This window comes from Pseudopodoces humilis, chromosome 3, assembly GCF_049639895.1.
Source record: "Pseudopodoces humilis isolate 2021_Gansu_Grassland_sample_001 chromosome 3, ASM4963989v1, whole genome shotgun sequence".
Lineage (NCBI taxonomy): Eukaryota > Metazoa > Chordata > Aves > Passeriformes > Paridae > Pseudopodoces > Pseudopodoces humilis.
Window position 1 is genome coordinate 73,331,590 of NC_142202.1, and position 15,551 is coordinate 73,347,140.

The following is a 15,551-nucleotide window of genomic DNA, read 5'->3' on the forward strand; positions in this document are numbered from 1 at the left end:
CTAGTGGCTGGAAAATAAGTTAAAATGGTGGAGGTATCTGCTGCCTAAGTAAGTATCAAACAATATCATTTGTGTTTACAAGAAAAACCCATGGAAACATGTGAAACCTAGTCCTAAAATCAAATTACAACTCTCCTAACACCAATTTGGTTGTTAAAAAGGTGTTGAAACCATTCAATACACTAGATTCAATATATCAATATCCCTTGCTTTCTTAAAAAAAACCAACTATTTTCTAGTATTTTAATCAGACATTAAATTCACTCTGTGGCAAACAACTGTTAAATATATGACTTTCTACTCCAATATGAATTAGTGTTTTAATATGAGGACCCACACTTTATTGTGATCATAATGTTGAAGAACAAAATAAGCAAGGCAACTAATATATTATAGTATCATTTTTTTCACTAGATAAAATGCTTCCATAAATCATAATAATTCTTTCAATGTTCTATAGACAGGGTGGAAAGTATACTATATATCCAAATATAGATGCATTTACTGTTAAAAAACGTTGAGACCAAAAATTCATGTTTGGTCCTTTTTCACTTGGAAAAACTCTTAAATTCACTTTTAGACTAACCAAACAAAGCGTAAGGCCAGTCAAGAAAAAAAGCAAGCAGAACCATTCTTTTCATGTCCACAGGGCCATTTGCACTGCAAAATCCATACTGAATTATCTTTAGATCTTTATGCTAATGGTACTAACAGTATACCTCTTATTTGTACTGTCAAAACATGGGAAGTAGAAATGGAACAGAAACTCATGAGACATGGAAGGCAGGATGTTTTTTAACACTTTGAAATCTGATGTATAGCTGGATAGGGGGTTTTTGTTTGCTTGTGTTTTCTGTGTACTTTGGGAAAGCTTTTCAGGATCAGGATAGAGATGCCAGAGGAAAGACAGCCAAATACCCCTCATTCTCAAGACAGTCAACTGTTTACAATGCAAAGGATGAAATCCATTTTGTTTCTGATCGCTTTTACTCACCATAGGTAAAATATAAGCTATTTTGTAAGCTTTCTTCAAGACTTCAACTTATGTGTCAGTGTTGAACAAAACTTCAAATATGCTATAAAGCTAAATTTTAGTGCTTTAATCTAGTCCAATTCCAGGGGTTTTCTAAGTTCTTAGTTCAAATGGAAATAATAATTGCTACTGGTAAATGACACTAAAATTAATTTTTTGACAAATGTAAATATATTGGTGGTGTTCTTAAATAGTTCAAGGATTTCTGAATAATTATGCAATTCTGAGAAAGCTCTCATGTCAAAATATAAATAAATATTGCCTTTAATTGTAACTTTTTCTTTTACAGTAAATGTTGAGATTTTTTTTTCCTTCATTCTGAGTTGGGTTATGTCAAAGAGGAGTTATTTGTAAGGAAAAGATTCTGCCTTCAGTTCTCCAAAACCATTGTGTAAACTACCTTTTCAAGAGCAAGAAATTATAACAATGATAGAGGATTTAATTCATCTGTTTTCAAGGTTAATTCCAAAGGTGCCTAACTGCCATCAATAGAGGTTGAATTCCTATGCTGAGGCCTAGAAATCTCTGCATGTTAAACATTAATCACATGTTGCATGAACCAGGTATGCAATTATATTTGTGTTCTGGTTTTGGTTTTTTATTATATGTCTCTTTTGCTCAGGCAATGCTGGATGTTGCAGCATATCATGGCTGGCTGGTGACTGCTCTGAACATAACCAACCTGGTACAGATGGTGGTTCAGGGTAGATGGATACATGACTCATCCCTGCTTACTTTGCCAAATATTGAGCTCCAGCATCTTTACCTTTTTCGGTATGTAATTCTTTTAAGCATTAGCAGATTTCCGATTTCCTTCCACTTCCAGCTGCTGATTGTGTTTGAATGGCATTGTTGTGCCCAAGAATGTTCATTAACAAATCAGAACTCTGCCTTTCACAGTGATGCTTTCCCAAATGGATTTTCTGTTTCTGTTTTCAATATTCATTGATTAATTAACCCCCACAGATTATTTTGAGAACCGTGATTCCAGACAAATTAACAAGAGACCACTGGAAGGGTTCCAAGTACTAACAAATCTAACGCTGTATGTTAATAATCTCTTTATTTGAATCCATTATAAAACTACATTAGTATCCATCTTAACATCATAGATAATGCAAAGCTCTATAGATGCTTAGATGATGCAGTAATTAATGCTAACCAAAAATAAATAACCACCCTTTAAAAACAGAACACAGTATTGAGTTTTACCACCAAAACAACTGAGTAAAAATGTTTGCTTTCCCTTCCTGGGCATATGTTTTGCTGTCTGTATCAGGAAGTGGAGTCAAGGCCAAAGAAAGAGTGTGCATGGAGGTTACCAAGGACCCATCGAGTGTCTTCCCGAATTAATGGCTGCCTGTGAAGGAAAAGAGAATGTTTTTGCTTCCATTGTGGACAGTGAGTTGCAAGCAGCACACATTTCACAGGTAACACTTTCTATTTGTGACCATCATTGTGACTAGAAAGGAGGAGTAGTCGGGCAAAGAAATACTCTCTCTCCTTCAGTAAATACCATGTGACGTTCTGTATAGAGTGGAACACATTCATTGCTCTAATTTCAGGGTACTGCTGGCCTTAAAAAGGTTCTTCTCTGCTTGTTTTCTTAATATTATTCTCACTTATTCCCTGCTAAGCAGTAACAGGCTCTGGTTTATGGCTGATATTACCACATCTCTCTGCTCTAAAGATGCTTCTCTAGGTCATTCAATCTGCTGAGTGTTATCCACCTTTTCATAGCTCTGCACTAGGAATACATGCATTGCAAATGTCATCATAGCTGGTTTCTGAAGTGGTCTGTCAAACACCGTTTTTTCTGAGAATACTCGTAGTAGAAGATCCAGCACTCATTTTCTGTTTGAAACAGAAAAAGGAGATGAAAATTTCATACTTCACAGGGGAGGGAAAAAAATACTATTCCAAAATGTTGAGCTGTTAAAGTCGTTTTCAGTTTGGTTTTCAAGGCATTTACAGGAAAGGATAGCTATATTCCATAGCATTCATCACATTCTAAGCCTATTGATTTCAAATAAATGTAGGAAAGATGAAAATTTCAAAAGCTATACTTCAAATGTTTTTTATTTGAATGTTTAAAAGGGCAGTTTGACTGTTCAGCTTCAGTTAAACCTTTTACTGATACACAAACAAGAAGAAAAGTACTTAAATGTCTATAACAGACATCTGCATTTGTAACCAAATTAACATCAAAATTTTGAATTAAGAAAATGTATTGACATCAAAAAAGGCTTCCTTTAACAACAGATTTCTAACATAATACACATTGATTTCAGTCCAACTTTTAGATGTGATAAAAAATTAGAACATTATTATAATTAGTTCAGGGAGAACTCAGAAGTAAACTTACTTAATTTATTTGCATAAATTGCCATTCTGTTATCTTTAAAAGCAAATGCAAATTGGCTCTGTCTGATATGATGATGGTTATTTGGCTCAAAAGTGCTTCAATTTGCGTAGCAATCTGGTGTCGTCTCTGCAGTGAGGCGATCCCAGGTAACATACAAATCCTGAATTATTCCAGAAATTAGTATGTTTAAAGCATCAATTTAAGTGCTAATTGCAGTAGTAATGAGAAAAAGCAGTACTACTGTGAGATTTGCATCTACTGCCCCATCAGTATGCCTGGAACGGCTGCTGACTGGCAGAGGATTTGGCTGCTAATTAAATAATTGTATGCATGGCAGTGTTCTCGTCTGATTCAATAGATGAAGATTAATCCTCAGATAAATATGTTTGGCTGGTATTGAAATGTCTTAGCAGTTTCTTCAAAAATAGCTTGTGTGTATGTGGTGTGTATGTTCACACTGCGAACGAGTCTGCCTCTATCTATCTATGTTTGTAAATACAGATGCATATAAGAGGGAAAAACATAATGTCTTGCCATCATGTGAGGAGTAAGTTTCATTTCCACGAGCTGGGAGCGGCTGTATTGGGTATAGCAAAGCCATGAGTGCCTTATGCAGGGCATTATAAATGTGGAAGATTTATACCAATATATTATACTCCTTGCAGGATTTTTTACTAGAAAAAAAATAAAAACTATTGTAATACCTTACACAGAATTAAAATTCATATTAAAATTGCCTGTTGAGTGTCTTCATATGTAAAGTCTTTCAGTGCTCACACAGACAGGGGTCAACCAAGAGAAAAATTCTTCCGTATTCTATTTTTTCTATAAAGAAAGAATATCAGACTACAGAGTCTAAGCTTAGCCTTCTGGCACCAGACATGAACAGAGTCAAATAAAGTGGTAAATATGCCACTAAATTGCCAAAACCATTCTTGTTCTTCTTCTCCTAAAAAACCTTTTACTTCTCACTCAAAGTATATTAAAGCTAAAGATTACTAGCAAGAAAATGGTAAAAACACTTTAAGCTTTACATAAATTTCAGGCAGATGGGAAAAGGAAGAAATTTCACATTTGGAAAGAAGAAAATGCCTTTTAAGCAGATTGGTAATTAATTTTTAAATAGCAGCTCTTGAAGCTGCTCATGGATTTGGAATATTAGGCTAGGTCCTAGGGAGACAGATTATTGGCAAAAATACTAATGATGTTCCCAAAGGTTTGTGAAGAATTTTTCATCTGATTATAATTTGGATCTATGGGCTTGGTAGATAAATGTGTATGTATAGTATATATGTGCATGTATATAGTAGATATGTTGACATATTTAAAATGCAGTGATACGTGCTTGTCTTCCTAGACGGTAAAAAAACAGTTAAATTGTCAAAAAATAACTAAGTGACATGGGAGCCTGACTTTAATTTTGCAGAATTTAGTATTATAATTCAAAAGCTCACTAAAAGTCAGGAGAGCTTTAAAATCTGAGAACCTAAATTCAAACTATTTACATTAACCCCACTCTTTGGTCAAAGCTCTGTTTCAGTGATTCATTGTGAATCATATTTCTTTAACAAATCTTTCAGTTTCTAAGTCACTTAGGCTTTAAGCACCTTTTAAAATATTGAGTTGATATTTTTGAAAGAGAAAAAAGAAACTTCAAGATTGAAAATAAATATTTATTATTATTATGTTATTAAATATACTATATTTAATATATATACTTATATATATTATTCTACTGTGCTATTATCTACTTTTACTCTGGAAGTATCTGTGTTCCTATAATCTTCTTTTCATTTTCACCTTCTACTACTTGACTTCTTCCCTTAGAGAGAAAAGCATTTCTTCATTTTCCCCACACCGCATGGATGCAGTCTGCTATGCATACTGTATCACTGATCAAGCAGTACTAACTTTGCCTTTAATTTTCAAATACACAAGACTTGATAAATCAAAGAATCATAGAATCCTTTAGGTTGGAAAAGGCCTTTTAAGATCATCAAATACAACTGTTAATAGCCATCATAGGATGACATATTAAATCTACTTCTTATCTGATTAGAAAGTTACTCATAGTTACTTTGGTTTGTTTATATTAAGAAAGCTGCATGAGGACAGGACAGCCTTTGACAAATAGATTATGTTGGGGTTGTGTGGTATAAACCAGCCCAAATCATAATCTTCACCAGACTATGGTGAAGGTAACAGGTAATGCTACTAAAGGAGTTAATAAATTACGATCTCTGCTGAAATTAAACTTTGTTCTAACATAATTGTAACAGGTCTTGTCCTTTGAGACAAGGCTTTCAAGGTAAATGATATCTACAGCACAACCAAAGAGGTGATCACCAGGTTGGTTTATATCAGGGTGCCTCTCCTGATGTCAGCAGAAATATCCTGCTTAGATGCACAGAGACTCTCACACAGTGGGTCTGGAGTTCTTACCCTAAATTTCTTCTTAAAAACCTTTACATTCCATTTGCCAGTGGCAATGTTACTACTCAACTTGTCAACTAGTGTGATCTGCTGGAGGTGGGTTTAGTAGTCTTGTGTATTAAATGTATCAAAACCCTGGCAACAAGGCTTAGTAAAGAATGTCAGTGGTATTTTTTTCACCGTCTTCAAAGTGCTGCCTTTTTTTCCCCATTTCCTTTCAGAGTTGGGACAAAAAAAGATGTATTTTTCTTAAAGTCCTAGCTGTTTAGTTTCTGTTACAATTTTCCCGTCATTTCCTAGCTAAGACACCTTTACGAACATCAGTGCAATTCATCCGTGTCCCCTGCTTTTACACTGCAGTTCCTGAGTGCTCACAGCTGGGCCTTCCCACCTTCTGCACCGACCAGACACAGGTGCTCATGAATACACAGAAGAGGAGAGAGAGAGAGAGAGATTAGTTTGTAGCTGAAACTGGTTTTCTCATTTAGTTCAGCCGGGCTCTGGTAACGCAGCCATTTTAATCCAAATAAGCCTGTGCTGCAGCCGAAATGGGCAGTCCTGCCCTCCCCGTGCCGCTTTCACCTCCCCTGGCTGACCCAGCTCACTGCACAGCTGCACAAACGCTGTGTCTGTCTCAGGCAAGGAGGTGGGAATGAGTGTCTGGGGACGAGGGGAGGAGGAGGAATCCTATCAACCCTCTCACTGACAGTCAAAATGGCCTGTAGCCAAGTGGCTATGTGAATGCTTGTGCCAGCAGGGGAGGAGGCTGGACCACTTCTTTCAATGGCACTGAAGGCTCATGCTTACTCAGAGTCGCAGGATTAGAGAATATGTTGCCACAATCAGCTTTAAGCTGATCTAAATTCATGCAGTCTCCAAAATGATTAGCAAGCTGATCCATCTAGCTGCACAATCCCAGCATAGCAATGCCAACACACAGGGGATGGAGAAGGGCACAGTGAGCTGGTGGGAAGAACCCTGGAGAGAGAGACAGCACCACCTTTCCTAGGGCAGCACGACCTTAGGTCTGCTTATCCTGGCTGCTGTATCTGTAATTATGTATTGACGTACGCTATTATTGTCGGTATGACTTCATGCACTATTATTGTCAGTATGACTCGTGGCAATGATGTCTGCAAAAAGCAAACTGAGCTTTCATTAGGCCTCTAGGCCATCCAGCACAGAAAAAGGAATCGGACACATTGAGCACAATCTAAATGAAAGTACATTTTGTTGAAACACTACACAGTCAAACCCATACCTGAAAAATAAAATATGCTTTAGTCTTTTTCCAGATAAAACATTTCTGTTCCATGCTATTGCCCATGTGACTATGCCTACCCTCTTCATTCCCACAAGTTCCCATTTTGGCATATAACAGCTCCTTACCAAGACCAGTATCCTTTTTTGCTTTCTTTCTTTCCCACCCTCTAGTTTTTCACATATGCTGATTCTTGTTCTTTTCTGGGGGTGGAGGGAAGAGATGGCAGGGCAGAAGGCGATTCTTGGTCTTTTGTTTTTCTCTTCCAGTGCCATCCTCATCTTTCTTTTTCCTAACAAATTTCATTGCGTGAACATGCTGATTTTCTTTCTTACTAAATGAAAGCCTACATTGCTCCCTTCCATTTTTGTTGCAGCTCCTCAGAGCTACTTTTCCTTGTCTGACAGAGACCAAAATGAAAGAAACATAGGGCTGCATGTTCAGGGTGCCTTTTTAAGGTTAAGAAAGTGTCATGTTGAGCTACACAGATGATATCTTCTAACAACAGTTCTCTGCACAAGGATGAGAAAGTTGAGGACCTGTTGCAGTTCAAGAGAGACTACAGAGACTTAAAATTCCTCAGGAAGTCTCTAAGAAGGAGAGTTCATGAAGATTGATGCAAGAAAGCTAAAAAAAAATTGGGATAACTTTGGATATGCAGCTGAACTTTTGGTTAATTATCTGAACTGATCCTCTGAACTCTCTGAGGTTTGCCTATTGCTAATTAGCACTGCAGTGACTTGTTCTTTATGGATTATGCTAAGGAAGTTTAATTTAAAACTTAATTATACTAGTTTTTAAGTGGCTTATAGGGAAAAAATACTTTAATCGGGAGCAGTAAGGAATTTTTCCTGTGTTCAGACATTAGTAATCTTAGTAAGGCATGTGTAACGTGCTTGAGGAGTTTCACATTTGTTTTATTTGCTAGGAAGAAAGTGGCATGAAAGGTTAATGAAAAGTATTTTATGCTTATGATTGAGAGTTGTACAGTTACATATATTCTAATACACAATAAAATATTTTTAATACAGAATAAATATGTAGACTGCACATTGAATTGTTATTGTTAGAGTGACAATGACTGTATAGATTATTTTGTAATCCATAGGGATCTGTTTTTTCTACAGGCTTGGAATTTCTTGTGCCGTTTGCCAATTCTAAATGTCATTCTGAGCATTAAGGGCAGTTGGGATGATGCAGTTCAGCCACAGAACGAAGTACCTGTTCCTTCTTTGACAACAGACACACGAGCTGACAAGAGATGGATCAAACTGCATGCTGATCAAGAGTATGTGCTCCAAATAAACCTGCAGAGAACGCAGATGGGGTACCAGGTAGACTTATTCGTCATTTCCTTCCCAAGTGCACAAGTGTCCAATAATCCATTTACATTGTCAATGATGCTTTGTACAGTATAATAGGTTTCCTTATGGTTTAAGTATTATGTAAATTATAAACACTTTCAAAGCCTTTTCTGTATTCATAGTGAATAAAATGTTTTTTACAGGTTACAACAGGATAGTAAGTAGGCTCTTAAGGTAAAATCCTAGACCAAGTCAATGAAAACAAAATCAAACTAATTTAAATGCTTTCCAATTACATTCACAAGTGCTTCCAAACTGCATACCAGACTCACACCTATAAATATGTTTCTACTTGTAACATATCCTCAGGCCTTTACTGGGAATATTTTCCTTATATTTTATATCCAATGCTTTTTTTAACAGCTCCTAGAGCAACTTCCAAATACAATTCTTTCCCCCTACATTTCACCTGTCTACATTTTGGTCCCAGCCCTTTGTCCATTTAAAGCATATCCCATTGCCTCTGGGGCTGGTCAGCTCACTGGGCCCTCGGCAAATCTTGGTGTGCCAAGCCAGAAACTCCAGGAGCTGCAGCGTTTTCCAACTACTCTGCCCCAGCAGCAGTACCTGGCTGTACCTGTGTGTCACCTCTGAGGAAAGCTGGAGCTGAGTTCATGTCAGGCACTGCTGACAATGGAGCTCTCACTCACTTACCCAGGCCTTTTTCCACCATTTACATACCATGAGCGGTATATGTACCACAATAGTTACAATTTTGCTAATGAATTTCTCTAGCATTTCAAATAATCAAGAATTATAAATAATTACCAGCATTTTTGTAAAGATGCAAAGAGGTCAAGATAAAAGTGGAACAATTTTAGATGTTACTTCTGAGATTCTTAAGACAATTTTGTTTTGATACTAGTGGGGATATATGTGTTCTGTTGAAAATCCTGATGTTATCTTACATTAGTTAAGAGTTATATTTGAAAAGTATTCTTGTTTCCCAAAAGACTTTTTGTCCTGACTACAACAGATCCACCATAGTTGCAAGGGGAAACGGTCTTATTTCAGAAAAAACAAAGGGCCAAAGCTTATCCATACATCATTCTATTTGCTGTGCCAGTTACTGGCAGAGACTTTGCCTAAGCAGAAACCATGGAAGTGGAAGCAGCAGAAGCATTTAATGCACTGATCACTGTTCTATAAACCTGTCCTAGAATTTGATCCATCTTTTGTAAAAAACAACTGGATCAAACTGTTCCTAAAGCTTCATTGCTGTGGTGTTGTTTCTTCTTCCGTATAAATGTTCAGTAAAAACTTCCCCTCTATAGAATGCAAAATGAATATTGATTGAGTATGCATCATTCTGTCTTCAGCTTCCAGCAGTAAAGTCACTGAATTAAAGAAACACTGGTAAAATCTTTCCTTGTGCTATATCAAACTCAAATAAACACTTTTAGTGCTGTTTTTGTCTTTATATTAATCTTGAATAAAATTTATTAACTTTATTTAAATAAAGCTAACTAGCTTTAAAGCTAAAGCTAGGTTTACAATTATCCCATCTGTATTTCAAATATATTAGATAAAATTGCAGAAAGCGAATAATATTTACATTCAAGGTTTAGTAGTTTACAAAATAAGCTGAATAATATCTTGTATTCTGGATTTTTCTCCATTGACTGTAATTTTTTATTTTTTAACCCTTCTTCTGGAAAGAAATAACACAATTTTAGTCTGACTAAATTATAGTCTTTCCTAACAATTGACAGCAGTGTGCTCTTGAGGTATTTTTCATTCAAGGAAAAATGTCATTTTGGAAAGGTGATTTCTAGTTTTCCTAAGCTGTTTCTTTTCTCCAACAGGGAAAGCAGGACAGTAAAGCAATGGCTCCTAGATTCCCCAAAGTTAAAGATGAAGGATGGTTTTTGATATTGGGAGAAGTTGATAAAAAAGAACTCATCGCCCTGAAAAGAACTGGATATGTCAGAAATCGAAATACTGTTTCCATTGCTTTTTATACTCCAGAAACTCTTGGAAAGTAAGACAAACTTTCAAATTCTCTCAGATATTGCATTTTTTAAGCAGTCAAGACCAAATTCCCAAACTGTTTTTACAATGTTGTTTTTACTTTTCAGGTGTATCTACACCCTGTATGTCATGAGTGACAGCTATCTTGGCATGGACCAACAGTACGACATTTACCTGAACATTTTACCAGCACAAGGCACCACGGAGGGGAGTGAAGCCAGGAGCCACCTGGCTCTGAACTAAGGCTGTCTGGAAAGTCCACTCAGTCAAAAGAACTGGTCCTGCAACTAAGACATCTCATCATTCTGGGACATCCAAAAATGCATCTGCCTTAGTGGAACCAACTTCAAACCTCAAGACAACAGGGAAACCGAAAGTGACTGCTGTATTAACTCTGATGACACCGAGTTAGCCACAGTGGCCTTACTCCTTTATGAAGATTTGTCTTTTCTTGTTTTATCTTTCTTCTCTCAGAAGTCAGATTGTTAGTTGAATTTTAAAACATCAAAATAAAAGACTGAACAATACTGTAATTTGTGCAAATTCAGGGCTATCATCTTCATTTTGAAAAGCGTTCTATAGCCTGTCTATTAAGAGCATTTAAATCATCAACTTTTTTAATTTATAGGGAAAAATACAAAATTTGATATAAGAGCTGCTGAAAATATTGATGGATGTGTTATATTTCATGTTTAATAAAAGTATTCCCAGAATGTTTTGCACTGTGTTTTTAGGTGTAAAATATACTCTTCATGCATAGTACATTTTGAAAATGATAATCTAAAGAAAAATTTCACTAATTTATATTAACTATATGAGCAGTAAATCTAGTTATAAGGGCAAGCTAAACCATAAAAAATATTTCCAGTATAGCAATGATGCAATATATGTAGATAATTGTTAAAGTTTACTCTTTACATGTATATACATATACACAAATATATATATATTGCATACTTGCAATTTCCTTAGTGTTTTTTCCTGAATTTTGTAGGAGTAAGGCATATAAAATTGGATGTCCTATTCTAGGGCTTAGTGCTAAAGTGCATGACTAACTTCTGTATATAAGGGAGCATGAGGCTCCAAAAATGGGGTTGCAACTGGAGGCGTGATGAGCAATGAATAATTCTGCTAGACAAAAGGTATTGTCTAAGATGCCCAGCTGTGGTAGTACCTGCAAGGCATAATCTGAAGGCAGAAGGTAGCAGCATCTATCTTGTGATGAGACTACACATGCTGAGGCCAGTCCTCAGTCTTAAGAGAATTCAAGATGCTGAGCAAGTACTTGGAGTCAACATACTTACAGAAAAATCAGTGCATCTTCATTCAGATAGACTAGACCTTAAACTGAATATTATTATTTGCACTTGCTCAGCTTTGCATTGAGCTGATAAGCATTACCTCTCCAAGGGATCATTTCACTGTCATTTCCATTGTATTTCACCAGATGAAAGAATACAGCAGAGTTATTACCAGCTTTCCAGGAAAAAATGACACTGGTGATGTTGCACCTACATATTATCACAGCATGGCTGATTTTGGGAGGGGCCTCTCTGTAAAGGCCATCTGGCCTAACCCCTTTCCTCAGGCAAGGCCAGAGCTGGTTGCCCAGGACCACATCTCCAAATATGGAGATTCCACCATCTCCCTGAATAACCTGTGCCAGGGTTTGGTCACCCTCACAGTAAAAAAAAAAGTATTACTTGCTGTTCAAGAGGGACCCTTCTGTGTTTCCAGGTGTGCCTGTTGCCTCTGGTCCTGTCACCAAGCACCACTGTAAAGATCCTGGCTGTGTCCTTATCAACATCTTCCATTCAGATACCCATGGACAAGATTTCCCTGAGCCTTCTCCAGGCTGAACAGTCCCAGATCTCTCAGCCTTTCCCCATGTGAGAGATGGTCAAGCCCCTTCATCATCAATTTTGTGGCCTTCTGCAGGACACTTCCAGACACTGTGGTCCACTAGTGTGGACCTTACCAGTGCTGACCACCTCTCAACCTACTGGCAACACCACACCAGCAGAAGGCTGGCTGATTTCAAAGGCTCAGTAGTTAACCAGTAATATATTTCATATCTGGCATCTTAAATTGTGAGAAGTGATTTTAAAATTATCAATTCTGTATGAGTGTATTCATCTCTTGATCATGTAAAAAATGTTATATTTCATTATTATAGGTAATATATTATCTATAGAAATGCGCCTAAGAATGGGGGAAAATAATAGAAAAAATTGACACTAAATTTAGAGATGGATAGATCATACAAAAGCCACCTTTGCCATTTAGACTATATCAATATAATATGTTGTTGTGCCACAGAACAGATTTTTTCCAAATTATTAGGCAATAGTTTGGCTATTCACACATTGCATAAGTCCATTTTTAATTGTTTCATCTAATTTGGAAGTTTAAATTTTCACAGAAATTAAGTCCTTTCTTTGGAAAACTTGGCTGAAACAATACATTGTCCCTCAACAATTTTAATTAATTAGGGAAAAAAGCTATGCCACAGTCAAACAACATACCAACATAGTGATGCTAGCTCTTGTTGCTTTGTAAATGCACATCACAGAAAGTCTAACTGCAGAGTAGCAGACAATAGTTTCAGTATTCAGTATTAATCAATTAAAGTGTTTCTGTAATGTCATTTGTGCCATCTGTACTTTGGTTTGAAAATACTGTATTTCCTAGTGTATTAATTGTTTTTAGAAAGTTTGGTGGCATTTCTAAATAACATATTTGAAACATTTTGGGGTTTTTTTACAGAAGTATTGGATTTGTGATGACAAAGTCTAAAGTAATACGGAATTAATTCAAGCAAATTGATTAGAATCAGTATTTAGCTGAAAAATCCGAGAAAGAATGCTGATACATTTGAAACAGCTGCTTAAAATGAACAATGAATGTGTTCAATCCAGTGATATCTTAGGGTGAAAGTGAGAATAGCTGTCTAACAAAAGTATGAAAACAAAACAGAATAAAAAATGAAAAATTAAAAAAAAAACCCAACACATAAATACTTTAGTGATGTAATAATCACCTCTATGGATAAATGAAAGAAACAGCACATACAGAAATTTTTAATGTTAAGTTGCTCATTCCAGTTTGGAAGTAGGCTTTTCTTTTTACTCTCTCTATCCTCTTCTAGGAGCAGCTGGAATCAGTGCATGCCTGTTCAGGTATGAGACTTCTTCCAAAACTTGGAAAGCAACAAAAACCAAGCACATCTTGTGCATCACGACATACTTAAGTCTGCCTCTGTGACTTCATCCTTTCTCATCATTCCCGTCCTAGTCTGATAACAGCATCACAGCAGTGCCCAGCAGGCGCTAGAGGAGGTTTGGGTATGTACCACCATGCCCCATCTCTTCTGAAGAAGTTTTATAACACAGTCTGTTGTTTAGAACCTTAAGATTTCAGTTGTAGCCCAGGTACTGAATGTATCAGTGGCTGCATGAAGCCATCCTCTCTACTGCAGGTCTTTTCCTGTTGTTAATTGAATCTTTGAAGGCCCAAATCTTACCCAGATTAATTCAGGGGTTTATGCTGATGACCCAAGATTCCTCTTGGCATTGCTTCTAGAGACCACCTCCAGATGGTCATCCTGAAGATAACTTCAGGAAGTTTCTTACCGGTCTTTGCCCTGGAGCCTAGAATATACTTGAACACTCACAGAATAGGATGCATTTTAAAATGTAATTTTTAAATTATTTTTTAAGTTATGTAATTCAAATTTTCTAGTTCTGGGGGGCATGCCTAAAGAGAAGAAAGTATCCCATGTGCATCTGCCCTTACACAGCCTGAGTCCAAATTCCTATGTTCCTCCCTCAGTCAAGGAAAAGAGGCTATGGTATTTTTAAAGACACTACTTATGAAGGAATCAGTTCTCTATTAAGAGGCTTATTTACAGACAGTGTTTTTTGAATCATCACTTTCTTGTCTTGCCTCCACTCTCCACGTTTAAGGCAAACTTCTCTTTAGCTCCTTCCACTGTCTGTAAACCCTACCACCTCACCTGTTTGGAGACATTACCTACATTAGTGGCAGCAAATTATCACAGAAGGAATTATTTAAGATCACTTTTCTATGATGTGCTATGGACACATATGTATTATTGTAGCCTATGCAGTAAGTACTGAAACAGAGAAAAAGCAATACAAGCAAACCACATATATTTTTTCCACAACCTAAAGGTCTCTAGCTAAATTGCACATTTTGGCCTTGGTTTAGTTGCTTACAAGCAAAGATTTAGTGCCATTTAATATGAAATATCTCATCTGGCCTCAACATTCAGCTCCAGAAGAACATACTCCAACTGCAGAGAGCTATCAGCTATGAAATGTACTGCTGTTTTACCTGTCACCCTCTGCGGATGCCTCAACTAACCCATGTCATCTGAAATAGCATTTGATATTTGATATCTACATTCAAGTAACCACATTGACTCCCTGTCATTTGTTTAGTCAGGCTTGCAATTCAGTTGCTTAACTGCATCTAATGAAATTTAAAATAAATGAAAGATATTTCAGTTGCCACTTCAGAAGACAGGAAGTCTTTCATAGGTCATGTGTCACTTCTGTCATCCCCATGTCACAGGGGTGAGTAGTATGAGGTATGAGGACGCTTAGATACTCAATTTTAATTAGCTAATCAAGCCCATGCTATTTTGCAAGTGTTCTAAATTCTCTCTTCCAAGCAATTTTATGAGAAGGAGAATTTTCCTGCTTCATGAGAAGAAATATTTTCTCACAAAAGGTTTGGATGCCATAGGATGCCCAAACAGACAGGTGAGCTACAGAAAGGTGAATAGGGCTTCTGCTGAGAGCTGTCACTCCCATTTCTATTTATATACTGTCTTTTCTATCAGCTATGTCTGACTCCCACCTGCCTTTCTAAAAATGTGTCTTGTTAACTATCATGTCTTCTCAGCCTGCATTTCACTTCAGCAGGTGGTGCCAAGACTGATGCTTACAGAAATTTTGACATATTTTTCTGAAGTGATTTCCAAAAAAGTTCTAGAATGAACAAACCAAATTTGTTACTGATGTCATACGTTGGTAGCAGTAAGATGTGAAGCTGCTTTCTCATGCAGTGTGTGAAAGGAAATTCTATACTAAAGGAACT

General features: G+C 36.7%; 1 protein-coding gene across 5 annotated transcripts in view; it reads left to right on the plus strand.

Annotated features, from left to right (window-relative positions):
- The window catches only part of ASCC3 (activating signal cointegrator 1 complex subunit 3), a 253,171-nt gene extending 241,918 nt beyond the window's left edge, over positions 1–11,253 (plus strand). For 3 of the 5 annotated variants that reach the window (XM_088053260.1, XM_088053258.1, XM_088053259.1), the window contains exons 38-42: positions 1,656–1,807; positions 2,313–2,463; positions 8,220–8,426; positions 10,262–10,437; positions 10,535–11,253. In XM_088053260.1, the coding sequence (XP_087909386.1) occupies positions 1,656–1,807; positions 2,313–2,463; positions 8,220–8,426; positions 10,262–10,437; positions 10,535–10,670 (822 nt within the window). In that variant the 3' untranslated portion in view covers positions 10,671–11,253. The remainder of the gene's footprint in view (positions 1–1,655; positions 1,808–2,312; positions 2,464–8,219; positions 8,427–10,261; positions 10,438–10,534) is intronic. The other 2 variants (XM_088053261.1, XM_088053263.1) reach the window with 1 other exon arrangement.
- Positions 11,254–15,551: the final 4,298 nt, after the last annotated feature.